The sequence below is a fragment of the Osmia lignaria genome, chromosome 12 (assembly GCF_051020975.1).
Source record: "Osmia lignaria lignaria isolate PbOS001 chromosome 12, iyOsmLign1, whole genome shotgun sequence".
In the NCBI taxonomy this organism is placed as follows: domain Eukaryota; kingdom Metazoa; phylum Arthropoda; class Insecta; order Hymenoptera; family Megachilidae; genus Osmia; species Osmia lignaria.
In genome coordinates, this window is record NC_135043.1 from 6,148,720 (window position 1) to 6,167,643 (window position 18,924).

An 18,924-nucleotide genomic window follows, 5' to 3' on the forward strand; every position below is an offset into this window, starting at 1 on the left:
TCGATGGTCCATTAGAAACACATGCTGCCCCTTTTCTCTCGAGAATTATCACCGGAAATTATCGCCCGCATTATTGATTAATATCCCAGTTTAGCGTGTGAACCAGTCCGATATGATGATTATACATGTTTTAATCTAAAGTTTAGAAATAATAACAACTTTCAGACTGAAAATTCTTTAGCATCTCTCGGTTTGCGTAAAAGTAAGTAGCAATGGTGGTAATAAGGGAGGTAAGATGGCAGACGCCATAAAAGGGTAAGAACGAGTCTAGTGGCGTTTTGCCAGGGATCATCGAACGAAATTAGCCCGGCACGTCGTACGTATCTACGAGGGACGTTGAACATCGATGTCTCGATGCGAAAACCAGTGCCAACGTCCTAGAAAGCCGCGAGAACGCAGCCAAGTAATCAGAAGAAATTTGCAAACACGCTTCGTACAATGGAACTTCCGTTCGAGACGTCGCAGTGCTACCTCCATGTGTATTCTTGCCAACAACCTGCACTTGTTTCCTTCAGGCAATTTGCATTAGCTTTATGACGAGATTATTGGAAAACATGGTAGGTAGTTATTTTTAATTGAAAATTTTAAGAGAAAAAAAAGTACTTGGTTTCTAAGTAAGATGAGAAACTCCGAATCTGGAAAAGATCTACTTTCCTATGTAATTTGTCTGACCATTTATTGATCTGCTCACTTATTCACTGTATTTTATTTGTTTGCTGATATATTACTATTTTCCTACTGAATTAATTATTTATATTTATCTGATAATATACTCATGCTATTTCATTTTTCTGACCGCTCGTCCTATACTACTGGAGTAACAATATATTGACCTATACCACTTGTCTGACATACTCTTGGCTATACTACTTGCCTAATTACTAGGCTGTCTTTCGGTCTATTTTACTTGTCTGATCATAATGATTATGTATTCTCCATAACAGAAATAATAAAATTATCTGATAATTATCTAATTTAATTATACAAAATAATTCTAAATAGCAAATTAAAGGGTTGCATTAAAAAGAAATAATGAACATTTCATTGCGATTATCGTACAAGGCAAGAAACAGCGTGATTATAAGCTGTGTTTGAACGACGTTATACGGCAAGTTTACACGAGTCGGTCTGAAAATAGCCGAGGCAAACGGTTCGGTTCGCCGTGAAACTTTTCCCCGTGGCATTTTTCTAGCCCTCCGGTTAGCCGGCCCGGGATAGTTTGGTTGCACTTAACGAGGAAAAACAACGGCGATGAACCATTGCAACGCTGCTTCTGCCCGTACAACAGCGAAATTGAGAAGACGAGGCCGGCCTCGTCTGACCGACGCGGCGCGGTTCGTTGTTTTTCCACCGTGGAAACTGTTTGAGGCGGTATGATGGATTTAAGTGGGATTTCACAAGCGTACACCGTTCGTCCGGAAAAGCTGATTTTCTTTGCTTTGGTCTGGAGATTATTCCATTACGGCATACTGCCTACAGGGAGTACGGGATGAACATTGAAACATTGTTTGCTTTTCCTTGTATTTCATGTTCACGTTCATTTGAATATTTTAATGTCGTCGTAAAGCTAATGCTGGAAAGATTACCGGTGTCCAGATACTTATTTTACACGATTATTGCAAAAACAGGTGGAAATGGAGAAATGAAAAATTTTTCAATAAACTGAATTAAAGTGAATTTGATAAATTTTAATATATTCCCCAGTGCACTGTTAAGAAGGCCTCGAAATATAATTTTTATGACAGATAGAGAAAAGGTGAAATCGCAAAAGTTCATTTTTTTTTATTACTACAAACCAATAGAAAAACATTGACGTGAGATTTTCAGAAATTACCTCTGTCCACTTCAAAGGATACCACTCTATCCACCCTCCGTCGATTAAAAGAAATCGATCCCTCGTGACATCCTACGCGCCCCAATGTCACCCCAAATTGAAAACCTACCCCGTCGACCAGGTGTCGGGTCAAAACGAGAAGCAGACAGGGAGAAGGAGGAAGCCAACTATGAACGAGACGGTCAGTAGACGAAATTCTCATGCAGAATGGAATTCTCGTGACGATGGTGTAACTAATCGGCATTGGGTCTAATTGGAGCGAGGCATCGACTCGTTAGGTGTCGGAATTATGGGGAAACTGTAAACAGTACCGAAATAGCGGTAATCTCTGTCGCATGTGCACCAGTGGCGCATCCTAATCGATTGACTATCTGCTGTGACGCGACAAATTGTGTTTGCACGAGGCTGCTGCATTATGCTGGCCACAATACCCAAGGACACTGCGTTCCGCCGTCTTTGCTCCTCTTTCATCCCCCTTTTTTATTCTTGAGAAATTGGAGGTAACGGAGGGTAACGCGAGACAACGGATAAAGAGAATTTCTCTAGTGCATCCCTTAGAAGAGTTGCAATATGATACCAGAGACGTGGAGGAAAAAGAATGGTGGAAATTATGCACATCTTACAAATTACAAATATTTGGAAAACAAAAATGAACCTTTTAAAATAATTCAATATCAACAGCATAAATTACACAGCAACAATAAAGACTTTTGTTCGAAAAACTGCTCCTTATTCACATTCCACTAGCATCGATAGACAAAAGCGACTTCCGTCTAACACGATTCCGGTTCTGGCTCCGCGAATAATTCCATTCATGTGGATCGATGCCGGATGGCAAGTAAAATGCGAGAGGATACGCTTTTCAACTGCATTAGGCCGCGGGGCCCCGAGTGTTCGCTTCCTTTTCGCACGTTCCCCAATCTTCGCCCCATTGTTCCCTTACATACATTCATCCGGTGTGGAACACGAGCCTAGCTGGTGTCGCGACGCGTAACAACAGCGACGAGCGCGCAGCGTTTCTATAAATCGTGTTAACGTCGGTAACAAGGTTCAAGCGTCGCTTAATATCGTTTTTCTTAGCTTTAGTCACGTTCGCGGGAAAATTGAATTTTTCCCAGGCTCGTACCGCGTGTATAAATAATAGCACCGTGGAAATATCCTGGAGATGATTTTTCCTAAAATCAAGTTTTTTCGTGAAAAATGAGAAAATAATAATGCCGTGAAACGGTGCGTCTAAACGATTTTTAATCTTGCGAAATTAAATCTCCAAAATGGATATGAAGTTTGTATTCAAATTGAAATAGTTGTAAAGTGGTACACAGGTTGAATTTTTAATTTTCTGTTGAAAAATGTACCACAGACCGTCATAACGAACGGGTGAAAATTAATAAGAAGCCGTTTCTTCGTTTTATTTAATATCATGCAGACGGGGCGTTTTTAATGGTCAGTCGATCATTAAATCTTTTTTATCTTTTCCTATACAGTTCAGAGAAACAGAGCGCTTCTTGAGGAAAAGGGAGTGGAAACGGTATTTCCATACCATGGAACTCATTGTACCGTACTTTACTCGGTGTGTGCGTTATAATAAGGGTAGTAATAAACATGGTTTATTGCCAGCCCGTTATTATAACTCCCCCGTAACTGCGCGATGAAAGTTGGTCACCGATGAAACGAACGGCCCAGCCACAGCACGTTGAAATGAACCTGGCCTCGAAACGTAAAAACCAGGGAACACGTATACCGGTTAACATGGATGGTAAAAACTGGGATAAAAGTAAATAATAACTAGCGAGGTCTGCGGGAGATTTTGGACGAAATCGGGTGGAATTGTCAAATTAACATGTTAATGCTAGTATAACAGTGAAAATTTGATATTTTTATATTTCTAAATTTCTAAATTTCTAAATTCTCAATTTTCCAGATTTCCAAGTTACCAAATTTGTAAATATCCAAATTTCTTAATTATCAAATTACGGAATTTCTAAATTTTCAAATTTCCAAATTACTAAATTACCAAATTATCCAATTTCCAAGATTCTAAATTATCAAATTACCAAATTTGAAAATTTGATATTTCCCACGTTTCTCCTGCCTATTCCCATAACTTCTCCAGTCCATTGCCCTTAATTGATCTGGTGTTGTTTTCAAACTATAGAATCGTTTGCTTTTACTGAAAAACACCCTGCTCACAAGAGACTGTAATGGCCAGCGTCGACAAACGACGTTTTTCCATTATTTTCTCGTTCCACCCTTACGTTAGAAGCCACCCTTCCTACTGTTTCGACGGATGCTGTTTTCCTATCCCTCGTCTCCATCTTTCTCTCGTTTTTCTCTCCCTTTTCGTTTCTTTTACACTTTTCTACCGGCCACGTCGATCAGGAAAGCCACGTCCGAACTGCAACAGGCTACTCGATCCATAAATGCAACACCCTCGTCCATGTTTCGCGCACGTCAAACGCACCCGCCAATTTTTCGCTGTTGATCTCGACAGACTGTGCAGCCGTTCAACGACAAACTTCCGAGTTTCCTTTCTTTCGTTTTTGATAAACGAAATAAAAGGTCGGTGTTCGGAGGAATTCGAGCGAGAAAATTTTTAATTGAATCTATTGATGCAAAGATAGAAATTTGTTTGTTTATTATTTTATTTATTAATAAGAAATTTCGTGTTTTCGATGGCAGCTTCATTAGGCATATTTATAATAATGCTAATTTTGCATTTGCACACTATTTGTAATTAAAAGTAAAGAGAATTAAAGCAGAATAGAAGTGGGAAAAGTTCGTTTTTATTTTGGCTAATTAAAGTTTAATGAGGTAGATCTATTTATATCACTGTTGTGCAAAATAGCATTTAATTATCACTGATTTTCCACGAGCATGCTAATTATATATATAACGTTATTTGGAGTAGTCGAGTTGAAGAGTTTACTGGTCACTGTTATTTGGTATAATTAAAATCTAATTAGACAGATATATTTATACTGTTTCTTCAATTAACTGAGCAAATTATCGCCTAATTATTTGTTAGCAGTAGTAAATATATTTTAATAATACAAAGTTGAATAGATGCAATTAGTAACTACCTATTGATTATTAAGATTATTTCACTGATATCGCTGTTCTATCTATAATTCGCACTCTCGCAAGTTAAACGCTGATCACGAACGACGAGAAGCAGCGACGTGTAAGAAACTTCATCGACATATTCGTATGCACGTGTACGTCTTATCCTATATGTATGGTTTACATATTGAATAGTGTCTTCCGCTTAAAGTGCATGCAGCATAAGCGAACGAGCGTATACACGTTATTCAACTGTCACATTATCAGTGTAATAATACTGCCTTGAACAAATCTATATTCCTGCAATTCTTTTGAAATATGCATTGATAACACCGTGAATTTCGTGATAATCCTTCCGTGTATTATACTCGGTTTCTAATTCAATGCTGTCGTTTATAGATTGATACATTTTATAATATTTACCACATTTTTTTAATTTTCTGTAAGGTTCTATAGGAAATTATAAGGGTTAATCCTATCTCATATTACTTTGATACATTTTGAAGATTTTCATTTATACTAAAATCCAGCTAACAGTATTTTCCCTGAATCGACTCAATTTCATTTTCAATTCACAGAAAACAGCAGAAAGTCCATGTACATATTCACGTAGAGATTCGTTGGCCCTCCGAGAAGAACCGTGTCGCCTAATCATCATAACTTGCTCTAATGGAACGCGTGCTCTTGTCGCGCTCGACGCATAAAACGCGAGCTTCTTGCGCCCAGGAATTCGAGGACGACACGCTCGAATGGCTGCTGATATTTCGACGATGCGAGAAACGTGGTTGTTCGTTAGGTCAGCGGATAATTAGAGGCAGCACTTCGCTTCGGGCAGTGCAGCCTTCCTGAGTGATGCCAACCGAATACAAACTACCGGATATCTCCACTGACCGGGAAATTTTCACCAAAGAAAAGATATTTTCTCTCTGATTTTTTTGTAATTTTTTATTCGAGTTCAGTGGAACGAAGAAGACAAATACTTTTTACTTCTTTGAAAATTAATCTTGGTGATTTTACAATCCAAAAAGTCTAATAGATTTCATGACATAAAACTTTCACAGAATACCAAATATGGTACATCAATTTACAGCTTAAACCCTCAGGAAAATTGCTACATATACGTTTCATTAACATCCCTTCTCTGAACAATACTATCTCATTAATAATCTAGGTTAATAACACAATATTCAACTGTGCCGCATTTCGACCTACAGAAACTCTGATACTATTTCATGACATAAAAGTACCATAAAATGGCACTTATGCTACATCAGTTTAAAGCCCAAAGTTTTATGAAAATGACCACGTAAACTTTTCGTTAATGTGCCCTTTTTGAACGAAATAATCTGGGTTAACGACCACATCGATTAAATCTGCTTGAAATGTCGAAAGTCAGGCATGATTTCGTGACATAAAAGTTTCGCAAAATAGCGCACATGATATGTCAATTTAAGGGTTGAAATCTGAAGGAAATTACCGCATAAAGATTTCATAATAATTTTTAATACAAAATGGCTGGTTGCCAACTGAATGAATAACTCCAACTTCACATGTTTTAAAATGTACATGTGGGTAATTGTTCTAGTTTGTGCACAGCGATTGCACGAGTAAAAAAGGCTGGCGACCGGAAGTGGCCCAGCGAGGTCGTTGATCTCACCAACCCTCTCACCTGTTCTCGTCACGAAGCTTTTCTTTCGAGCGGCCAAAGGATTGCCCCTGGCCCCTCTTCGCTGTTCCGTGAGTCGTCTAGACGCGTGGAGACGCATCGGGAGACTCGATGAAGCTCGTGAAAAAGCTCGAGATCTTGATGAAAACTAGCTTTGGCAGCTTGTGATCAAGATAAAGAAATTTCATGGTGTAAGAAATTTTAAACTTTGCCTCGTTTTGATCGAATTAAAAAATTTCAAAGTTTAAATTTCATGGCTGGTTCCTAGTACTTCTTTAATTTTCATTTTTGACATTTATCCAATTTATATACCTACGGATACTAATCCTTCAACGTGGAAAACAGTGTATTACTGTTATTCCGACGGGAAATATACGGCGATGGCGAAAAAATATCGCGAGAGAAATATATATCTTGCGAATAGAAGCGAACGACTTTTTCAGCAGTACCTGTTCTCATTCTCCAATAGAGAAACATGAAATAGCATTATACCAAGTAACTATTTTAACCTTTTTAAACTATATATTATCTGTGTCTTTCCTTTGCAATAAATAATATTTTTTATAACTTTGAAAATTAGAGGAACTGGATATTATGAATAATAGAAAAGAAAATATTGTGAAAATTGTAATAACAGTAATAGCGATGTAGTAATTAATCAACGCGTTAATTTATTATTTATCGATAAAGAGGTAATGTCTATCCTTTTTATTAACCAGTGTAATACGTTGAGAAGATATTTCCTCTGACAAGAAAATTTATCGTCCTTACCTATGCAAACTTCGAACGTATAGAAGGAGAGTTTCGCAAAAACCTCGTTTCACAGACTTCTCTCACCACGTCATCACGGAAACTGTTGTTACGTTACTTCCTGCTTTTTCCACAAAAAGGGAACGTTGTTTCGACGCGGGGGAATAAGAACGGGACGTTGTCACCTCGTTCAACGACTTCGCGTCTACGCTTCGATGTTCTTGGATGACGAACGAAACACGATCTCTCGTTTCAATCCATCGGGTTTACTGTTTCCTATGGCTTTCATTATATTCTACGTTCAAACATTTGCTCCTTTTATATTGAAAAGATCCGCGATGCAATTCAGAGATCGTTTGTTCCTTCCATGTCGATGGAAATACCGTGTCTTGGTATTTAAAAATTAGACCAATTACAATAGCTATCATAATTTTTATATTTTTATATAAAATCTCTTTTCCAAGATAATCTCTTTTACAAGAAGCACCGAAAAAAAAAGTTACCCAGGTGGAACAGAAACTAATCTCCGTCAAGAAACATTCACCAAACAACATAGCCTGTTTACCAAGAAGTTCGCTAATTTATTCATGAAAAAGCTGGAAATCCAGGGGGAAGTTCAAGCTATCCAGACGGCAACAAGAATCAAGAAATATGTATCACGTTATTCGGAATAAAAGCGGTCAGAATACCCAAGAATACCCAAGAATACCATATAGATAATATCCTGGCTCTGTTCGATTCGTTTATGTAGGTCAGCTGGGGAAAAGAGAAGAAATTTCCAAGGATATTCAAATGTATCGGTGCATCGGTGTAAGAAGAAGACGTTTGTAAAGAAAGGAAGCTTCTTTTTGGGCGAGGAACGATACACCACTCGAGAAACGAGCGGCGCCGGCTTTGAATAGAAAATAATCGAGGGCTCCGTTGAGAATAACGGGAAGTGGCAAGGCGACGAGAAAAAGACACCGGATCTTCGACAATGCCACCAACACCGTCGTCTACCACTTCTTTTTTTTTTTCAACGGAAAAACAATGCCTCCGCATTGTCACCAAAAGTCAACCAGTGGAACGTCGATACGACGAGGTTTAAATTTCATCCCTCTTTCTGTGGAATGTTTCAGACTCGTGGAGATACGATTTAAGAATAAGACTGCATGAATTTCTTGAAATTTTATGAATTACTATTATATTAAAATTTTCATCCCCTATAACTCCTATTAGAAATTTATAATATTAAATTCTTTTTTATTTTACACTAAAAATTAATACAAATTTAATACACCAAAATAACCTTAAATTTAAATTCTAAAACCCACCCTTCATTATTAGAATCATCCCCTGTTAAATGAATCACATATCAAGATCAACATTCAGCTTCCTACAATAATCAATATAAACACCCCTAAGCCTATCCCTTGAAATCCTCCCTAGTCATTCGTATTAACCAAAAAGCAAACATGCTGTTAAATGTACAAACACAACAGACCAAAGGGAACTTCAAAATCAGCTCAAACTTCTCTCTTTAACCGGGCGCATCCTCGACAAACTTCATCCACAGCATAATTCCAGCATGTAGGTAGTCGTTCATAGCATAACCTGAATTTCTCCCAACCCTTCTACAACCAAGGATTATAAACTATGCGCGTTAAAACGCGCACCCCCCAAAAACTTACGGCGAAGCCGTTATCCGAGGATGTTACGTAACTCGAAGGGTGAGATACTCGACGGGTCTCGTTTCACAGTTGGCAAAATGGTTGAAAACGGGAGTGGAAAAACGGTGTCGCGCAATTATAGCAATGGTTCTCCCAGCCTCGTCAACTTATTTGCTAAATTACCCTCGTGGTATCATCGGTAGCCGTTCGCGGACACGAGTTTGCGAAGCGAAACGAGCACCGGCCCTTTCTACCTTCAAAACTTGCCTCGCTCGTTAGGCACGCACGCCTCGCTGCAAAGTTACATCGTTACAACGACCGGAGAAAAAGCTTCTCGGACCAAGATAGTTCTGCGAATGAGGCTGAGAAGAGTTACCTTCGTTGAACGATGTGCTTCGTTCTGTCCAATATTATTCTTTCAAAAATGATCCAACTATACTGTATATAAATTCTGAGGAAATTTTCAATTTCAATTTTTAGAGATAATTAATTTTTTAAAGACACGAATCTTCTTTAACTTTCACGTTGAAAACTTCATGCAGTATCAATAATGTCTATAAAACCTGCAGTGTCACTGGATTCATCTTGACATTTTCTAACTTTGCTTTGTAAGATGTCCATCGTGTTTGCAATGCTCTTACAACCATCGAATTGTCTTATTGCCAAGTTTTATTCGGTACTCCAGAAATATGGAGCAAATATGGAATAGATATGGGTCAGTGAATTTTAGTATGTCAACTAAAATCAACCTGAGAAGAATCCTAAATATAATTCATATTTCAAGTACTCGTCACTGTTTTTACACCTTCTCTTTTAGAAAATTAGGCAACAGCCCGTCGAATGCAGGAATTAATCGTGCACGAGAGTGTCAAAAAGCAAGCACTCGCGATCATTCGAAGAGGGGTGGAAAAGCTGGCCCTTTCAATTTTCCGCTCGAGGGGTCGAGATGTATCCGGCGGTCGAGCCACTTTCATCGCGCGAAACGTCGTGGAAAAAACATGGTCCTGCGCGTTTTACAACGTCGCTTGCTCGCGAACGTGCAGCCGCGTATTTTCAACCCCTCTCGTCGGAAGACGTACAAAGTCGGCTCTAAGTATCCGAGCCTCTAAACTCGTTGGGTTACTCAACCCTCTAAGGGTCGCTGGCTGTAGCGTAACTCACGCACCCCTGTATTTTTTTTTTTCATGGTCGACGTTTACGAGCGTCTCGCGATAACGAACAGGCCCGTCGTTGCTGAAGTTTCATGATTTTTCTGGAAATTTTAGGGTTTCAGGGTGAACTCCAAGAGTATCATTTTTTATTCTCTTTTTAAAGTCTAGGACGGAATTTATATTTTTAAATAAAACGTAGGGATCAGAGCATGTATATCTGATCATATCAATTTTATGAAATCGAATTTTCAATTTTCCATTTAGACTAACGTTAAAATTAAGAATTTCAATTCGGTATCTTACACTATTAGTATTCTGCCAAAACAATGAAAGGGTTAAGAAAAAAAAAATTGAAACACATGGTTAGTGAAGAGAGAAAGAAACACTTTAGATGAGGGAACAGGATAAACCTTCTCTGGAGTATTATCGCGATGGCGACGAAATTGTTGATAAGCCGTCCACGTGGAAGGTTGTTTCCATAGTTCGTGTACCGTGTGCTTCCATGGAAATGATGGTAATAAGCCAACCGAGCCAGACGTTCATGGCGTCGATGCAATAGCTGCTCGGACACGCGACCTCGTGAAATCCCTTTAGTCACGGAATCCGCGACCCTTCGATTCAACAATCCCCCTTCTTTCCAACGGCACGTAATTCCATCCGCCTTCGGAATGGCGCCTTTATAGGGACCGCGGCTCGAGAGAGCCCTCGTGGAACGTTCATGGTAACATTACGGGATGTCGTTCGCGGGATCTTTGCGAGTTGAAAGGCCATTGGCAATTTTTGTTCCACTCCTAAACTGGCCAACGAAGAAAGCTGGTTACGCGTTTGGAAAATCGCTTTCAGAAGTTCAGCATAGAGGGATGAAAATTGAATATGGAAAGGGTCGATAGTTCGGTGTAATTTAGGAAGCACTTACACCTTTCGAGGGAGGCAATGAACAAAGAATATTCAAATATGAAAAATTCTAATAAGATGATTTTTCCAAAATTTCGTCGAATCGTGCGATCATATTTCTAATATCATTTTGACGGGTTGAAATATATTTTCATTAATAAATTTGCATATTAAGACGTTCAGTCTTGTCGACAAAATACAGCAGCATGTTTCCCTTTCACGCAGGTATACCAGTGTCATTTGCACGTGATCAATCATAATGATCACGACTATAAATTCGTCCCGACCTAATTCCTTTGATTTATCACGAACCTGTGGCCCATCGTTCCACACTTCTCTTTACTTCTTCGCGACTGAAGCTGCCGTGGAAAACACGACGATAACTCAACTTCACTCGTTCCGTAATGAAACTGTAACTCCAGCCACGTCATTTTTTCCCTTGCCAACGACAATTATTTACTTTGACTCCGGCTAACGTTGGAATTTCGTCGTTTCGAGGATAATGGATCGTTCGAAGGCGTGTCTCCCACGTGGGATTGCTTTTGCTAGGATATTTCGATTTTAAAGGAAACAGAGTAACGTTCCGTGTTCCAGGAACAGCAAGAAAACTTCTAACAAGATAAAGAAGATTTTGCGGACTTTGAACGCTGCTCCAGATTGCTTTCGCGGTGTTTCGAGAAGATTGATGGATTTTAAAAGAAGCATTGCTTTTTAAAAAGATTAAAATTAAAAAATCTCCGCTTCAAATTATTTCAGAGTGATAGAAAAAGCGAATGTTTCAAACGTTGTCAAACATCGGATATGTGAGAAAGCTATTCAAAGCAAAGAAATAATTAATCGTCTACTTTCACCGATATCAGACACGCTTTTTTCCCCCCCTAGTTTATGCGTACTGAAAGGGATAAAAAGTTCTCGTCCCATCGTTTCATCCGCGACGTAAATCACAGCCTGGCAAGGGCTTGTTCCATGAAAGAGCACGAGCGGTTCAGAAATTATGAATGAGTTGCACTTTGCAAAATTAGAGCTTTGCGTTCTAACGCGTACCGGCTATTAACACGCATTTCCTGCAATTTGCAGCTCACGCGTGAGATGCACTTTGACGGATGTTTCCTGGGAAAATTTACAACTACTCAAAGGTGTCGATGGAACAAATAATCCTTGTTGATGTTCCTATCGCATGCGGTTGTGGAAACGTTATTCTATTTACTCTCTACACACTAATTGATTTCTGATGATGATAATTAACACTCGAACGGTGCCGTGAAAATAGACACCGTTGTGTGGTAAATTTAATAAATAAATATCATTAACGATAGTATCACTCTGAAAAAGCTTTAATTTGAAAAGATTTTGTTTTTTTATCAGTGACGATAACTGTATAAATATTATCGTAATTTCTTTCATTAATTGCTTTTTCAATTTTAACAGAATTTCAAAATTACACAGCTTGTTTTAATTAACATCCTCTGAGTTATAACACTTTAATGAATGAACACAAGAGACATTCATTTGCGGAATTGTATGTTGTACGAGAATAAAGGAAATGATGACATATTTTAATTAACAATTTAACGATAATTGGAATTAAAAACTTCAATAACAGTGATTATTTGATAGCCATTGTAAATAAAAAACAATTACAATTAAACTGTTTTGTTATATATTACAGAATAATAAATCACAAAGTTGGAAACTTGTTTGATCGATGAACATCATTTTCTCTCAACGATGTTAAAAAATTGTTTATCTTATCCGTGAAGAGATATCAAAAGCAGCTAGGCGTTTGTTTCTCTCACAGAACTAAAAAGTTTCTTGCGAAACTTTTCGTTTTTCAACCCCTCCAAGAAGTTAAAGTTTCGCAGAGTAGAAGTTGCCTTCTTATTAATTCTGTTTGACGATGAACAACTAGAAGCGCCCGCGTAAAACGGACGTCTATTATTGTAGCTGACTGGTCAAAGGTCTTCTCGAAACTTAACTTACTAAATTTATTCATAACTTTATATTTTTTATTTATTTCTGGTATTATTATAGCATTATATACCGAAAATCTTGAAACAACCCTAAAGTTCCTAAATATCTATATCGAAAGAGCACAAACTATAAATCATGAAACACATAATAGATCCTATTCGATTTTCCAAGAAGTACTTACACGACACTTCGATTCCAAGAGTTTCACGATTCTCCCCGAGCGGTTCGAGTTGAAACCTACGAAAAGTTTCTCTCGCCATCTAGATCTTCATAGAAGCCCAGCATACCCGGAAGTTTCACTAATTGTCCTTTCATCGGGCGAACAACTTTCGGAGCATGTCCGACCATAAATGATCCCAACCCGATCTCGACGATGTCTTTCTCCCTAATAAGTCTAATTCACTGGTTGGTCCTTAGGATCTGCTATGCAGATCAGCTCCTCCTCTGATTCTGCTCGAACTAAACTTGAAGTTTGCGACCGTATAACGTCCAACTTCCGGCTCAACCAGAGAGAGGCGTTACTTTCGATTTAGCTAGCCTTTGATACGCGACTCTTGTGACATTTTTGGAGCACTCATAGTTCAAAATTTCTATTGATGTTCAAAAGATTTGTGCAACGATAATTTTTTAATTATAATTTTGTAAATCTGGAATCTTGGTATCCAGATACCTATCCAGATCGTAAAATTGTTTGCGATCGAATCGACAAGCTTGGCGACTTTGTTTTATTTATTCGAAGAACGGTATCGTCTTTCCTTCGCGTTTCTTCACCTTTTTTCTTTCCAGGGGTACGTTTCAATCGACATGTTTGCTCGAAATGTCTGACCGGCGAGTTGGTCGTCGCGAGAACGGCTAAGAGGAACAAAGTGCAGAACCGGAAAAGATCTTAAGAGGATTTCGAGATCGCACAGAAAAGTTTCTTCCGGCTATAATGCACCGGAAACTTGTCTCAGACGTCTCTGGCTGGCGTGAATCCATCGGGTAGTAAATGGATGTAAACAGCTGAACGAATGAAGAATAATCCAAGTTAAAAAATATTTCCAACTCTAATTTCAGCTCGATTAATTTGATACATTATAAAAATTTCTAAGTATTTTACTTTTCGAGGGTTGAAATTAAAAATTAAATAAAAAGCCTCAGTATTTTTCGAATAAGACAGCCTGCAACACTTTCCAGATTCACAGGAATCGGTCCCGTTTCATTGTTAAAAATTTACAGGAACTTCGAGACCGGAAATAAACGGGACTCTGACAGAAACGGAAGAAGAAACGAACTCGTCTAAGTCGTCGTCGAGCGCAATTTCGAACACGATTCTACGCGTGTACACACAACAGGAGCGGAACAGTCTCGATGGGGGATCAGGATAAAACTTTTCTAACGAGTTTCGTGTACTCCCTATCCCAAAGCGAGTAGTTTTCAACGTTTCGAAAAAATATCTAGGTATTGAGGAAGAGGAAGTTAGTTATGATACCCAGATGAATAGCCGTATATATTATCTGGTGAAGCGTGATTCTATGGGATACACTAAATTGGAAATGTTCTATACGCAGCTTTATTTAAAAAAAAATTAATTTGAAAATTATTTGAGATATTTAAAAGAAATTTATAAAATAACTTTAAGAAATCATTCACACCAAATAGGGTTAAGAATGTAGTTTAATTAGAGTTCATTATATCTTCTAAATTTTCTATCAAAAGATATCTTTTTCTAGCAATGATGAATACATTTCGAAACAAATTGGTCAAACAGAAATAAAGTGGAAACACTAATTAGAATTGTTTGATTCGGAGTCGAAGTCCAGCCAGAACTTCGTACGACTAATGTTTGTCAAATATTTGCCAAACGAGTTACGTAGTCAGAGCAACAGTTTGGATCAAATAAATTGTACTTTCATTAAATCCGGGACTAACTTCATCACTGCTGGGATCCAAGAGGCAAAGGATCGTCGAGGGATACGAATTACCTTGTTCCTTGATTGCAAACCTCTCTATAAACCTGTGCTATCCGATGCTCTAAATAAACAAATGGTAATCAATAAATATTCGAAATGGATCAACTGATATTTAGGAGATGGATATATCGTGGATCATCTTGTTTCTACCATTCAAAAAATTTTACGTATTTCGAAGAAAAATTCTTTATCCTGCCCGATTATCCTGCTTTCAAGCTTCATCTGCTTCCCGTTTAAACCGCACGATGCATTTTCGTGTTTATCCTGAAGATCGCGTCCGAAAAAACGACTACGCGGGCGAGCGAATAAATAAATGATAAGCGAACTAGGATTTCCCGGGGCCGATCGTCGTATTTCCTCGTGGATAATTCAACGATCGATTTGTACGAGCTAGCCGGGGAATAAATTGTTCGACGAAGAACATTACCGGGAGACGTGGAGCGTTCCAGACGGAAATTAGATAAAAGAACGAGGAAGAAAATTGAGTAAATTTCAGAGGATGACTCTATTCCCCCTTTTTCCTTAGGTGTTTGACGAAGAAACAGCAGGGAATAATACAGATAAATTTTAGTGAAAATTGAAAGATTCTTTTTTTAAATTAATACCAATTTCAATTGAAGACATTCTAATTTATGTTACACTTTCACCCGAGATTTTTCATTGCACAGGATATTTAATACGTTAAATATTACTGTAAAAAGTGCAATCATAAACGAGGTCGTTTATTTCTTTTTTTCAGAGTACCGTTCAATTAAATACCGTTGGGAACCGAATGAAACGTCGAGCGATCTCGCGTACTCGCATCGCCGAACAAGATTCTAATTGCACGATGGTCTCTTGCTAAATTAAATTGTGTCACCCGGTGCACTTCGACAGCACAGCCGAGTAATGGCACTAAGATCAAAGTGTGCTAACCCCTTGCTGACCCGGTGAACGGAGTTTGCAGTTCGCAGACTCGTACGGTGACACCAAATCACGCGTCACTGTTAATCCGGTCGATATAGTGATTTATAACTTTCATGAACTATGCTTTTAATCTTGGAATTTATATGATAGATAAATGATTTAGCCGATTCGTTTCAAAAATTAAAGCAAAGAATATTACATTAAATAGTATAAGATGCATGCGGTACGTCATTCATTATACTGTATAAAGTGCATAAAACGCATATGGTGCGTCATCTATCAAACTGCATAAAATGCATAAGACGCATATGACTCGTCACTACATTTTATAGATAATATTATATAAAATGAGAATCACTCACCAAGCTGACAACGATCACCACCTCTGCCTAAGGGACACTGACACCGTTGCCTGAAGGAGGCTTGCTTTCGTCTGGGAACTACGTCGTTTCCTTCGAGGTCCATCGTCATCGAGGCATCATCGGCTGCGTTCTCTGTTTCCTCGTCGAGGAGATCAACGTCATCCCCTCGAGATTGTTCGATGTAACAGTTGCCTGCTGGTCCACAATCTAACGAGCAAGCTGGTTCTGTACTGACGATACTCTCCATCGTCGAGGGTAATTTTTGCTCCAGATTCGGACCCTGGAACATAAAAATGAACTCTGGTGTTAGTTAATTGATTCAGTTGGAATTATCGAAGATTTGGGGCTTGAAATTAGGGGCAGGCTTGTATGAAAAGACCTGTTGCTCTGTCAGGATATTTTTAGCCGGAAGATCCGTCGGATAAGGGCGCGGGATGAAACAGAAGTGGAGGGTTTTTAACGAGTTTATTTATACTTTAAGTGTTGAAATAAGGAGAATTGTGATCTATCAAGTGGTAGACAGAGTTGGACACTTTTCAAATTAATTAGTATTTAGATAATTATTTATTTCTTAAATAAATGAATGAAAAGGAAGGAATTCACTATCTACTATTTTTCACTTTTTGCCCTTATAAAAATTGTATAACTTTGCGGATTTCTGTCGAACAAAATTCCATCCTCTTTTTGTAACTACATTACACAGGGTAACGTGTTTCACCGTTACTTGTTTCCAAAACAAAATTCTCCGACCGAACAATGGCCAACAGGATGAATTTTCATCGAAGTGAATAAGCGAGTGGCCGAAAGGTTCGAGCAGATTGCAGAATCGGGGGAAAAAAGCGGAAAAAGCAGAACTATTCCCATTCATATTGTTATATCTGAAATCGGAGCTGAAACTACGACTGACATATAACTTCAACAATTTTTCAATTACTTCCACGAGGTTCGAATCGTTCAATATAGCTGTTCAATAAAAATAGGAAAGAAAAAAGCCATCGATAAAGACCAACAATAAACAACAAACGTGATCTACATGGAATGACAATCGTTTGAAATTTGTCTGACGAAATTCCTACCGTTTCGTAGCTGAAATTTAAAAGAAAAATTAAAAAATAGATAAAGTAAAGGTAATTAAAATATCAAAGGTAAAGTTGACCACCCAAATAATTAATTATCATAGAAATTTCTATATTCAGGTTAATTTGAAAACGTCTCAAAATTCAAATTGAATTTCTGGTCACATACCTGAGACGTGGCTCGCGGTTCGACTCGATCAAGAGGAGCATTGGTCTCCTCGTTGATCTTCGTGGAATTCGTGGTTGAATTCTCTGCGGGTGGATCCAGATGTATTGTGAAGGATGCACCACGCATGTAAAGGATGTCTTCGACTGCATCTTCGTCATCGTCTCTATCTTTATTTAATTCATCGTTCTCGACGTCTTCGACAAATTCACCCAGCTCGCCGGTCGACGGAGACGTCGAATTCAGCTCTGGAACAGAAGAAGATTCTAAAGAACATTGTACCAAAATGATGTATTTTTTATATTTATTATTAAAATCTCAAAATTCCTTGAGTTTTAATTAAAAATAATCACAAACATATATTTCTTCTTCCATTAAAAATTCAATTGAAATTTATGTACCTAATTCATGTTAAATCCTCTGTTAACCCTTTCACTAATTAAAAGCAATCTCGAATTTCCAAGGATCTCTTTTAACCACAAAGGATAAAGATTAAACCAGCACAGACGCCCAGCAACCCTTTCCAAATGATTATTTCACCAAAACCGGACGTTGTATTCGTAGACTTATTAAAATTTGAAGTAGTCGTGTCCTCGTATCCGTGGAAATCCTTCTTCAGCATTGTGCATGATAAATCGACGGGGAAACGGCAACTGGATCGTAGTTTGAAGGAAAAGGAAAGGAACGGATCGGGTCGAGGGTCGTTCGAGGTTCCGAAGGTTTTCAACGGCTCGATGCAACGGCAATTAAGCACTAATTGCTACAATCGTCCCGCCTCAACGTCTCGGAAAGAATCATTCTAAAGGCTACTCGACTCGAAATCGCGGGAATCCTCGATTGGCTCGCGATCGAATGGATCCTCGAGTAGCACGAAGAAAGAGAACCGATAAAAAGGGGAAACGGAAAGAATGGTGCATTAATTTCGCGAGAATCTTAGTCGACGTTTGAATCCACCTGCTCTATTCATTCAATACAAAGAGAATCAACAATTAGTGCTAAAGAATGATAGCTTATTTAAATAACAATTCATATACAACGGACCAGGGTCCGATCATTACCCGAGCCAAATAATAAAACAGAAATTTTCATTTTATGACTGGCATATTAAAAAAGTGATTTTTGCATTTTACATGTTCAGTGGGATTTTAATAAATTTTCTGACTTCCTAACAAAACTTCATTACTGCACGATATTTAATGAAACGGTGGATTTTAATTTTCAACAAATCACGCGGGAAACGATGGGGCGTTCGTTTAAAATTAATGAGAACGCACGGTTCCGTTAATTAAAATAGATAGTCATTTTTCAATTGTGCAACAGCCACGTTCGCACCAACCGAACGAATTTATTTGCTCTATTATCCTTTCTCATCCGTTTGACGCGCAGGAATAAAAAAATAAACAAATAAATAAATAAATAAAAAGAATTAGAGGCACGTCGACTCGCCGCTCCGTCGAGTCGCGAATCGAGTGCGAAACTTTTATCGC

General features: G+C 38.3%; 1 protein-coding gene across 2 annotated transcripts in view; it reads right to left on the bottom strand.

Moving 5' to 3' along the window:
• LOC117603125 (pikachurin) overlaps positions 1 to 18,924 on the bottom strand; it is a 91,548-nt gene that overhangs the window by 35,413 nt on the left and 37,211 nt on the right. For both annotated transcript variants that reach the window (XM_034321946.2, XM_034321947.2), the window contains exons 4-5: positions 17,441 to 17,685; positions 16,196 to 16,475 (exon numbers count right to left, since the gene is read on the bottom strand). In XM_034321946.2, the coding sequence (XP_034177837.1) occupies positions 16,196 to 16,475; positions 17,441 to 17,685 (525 nt within the window). The remainder of the gene's footprint in view (positions 1 to 16,195; positions 16,476 to 17,440; positions 17,686 to 18,924) is intronic.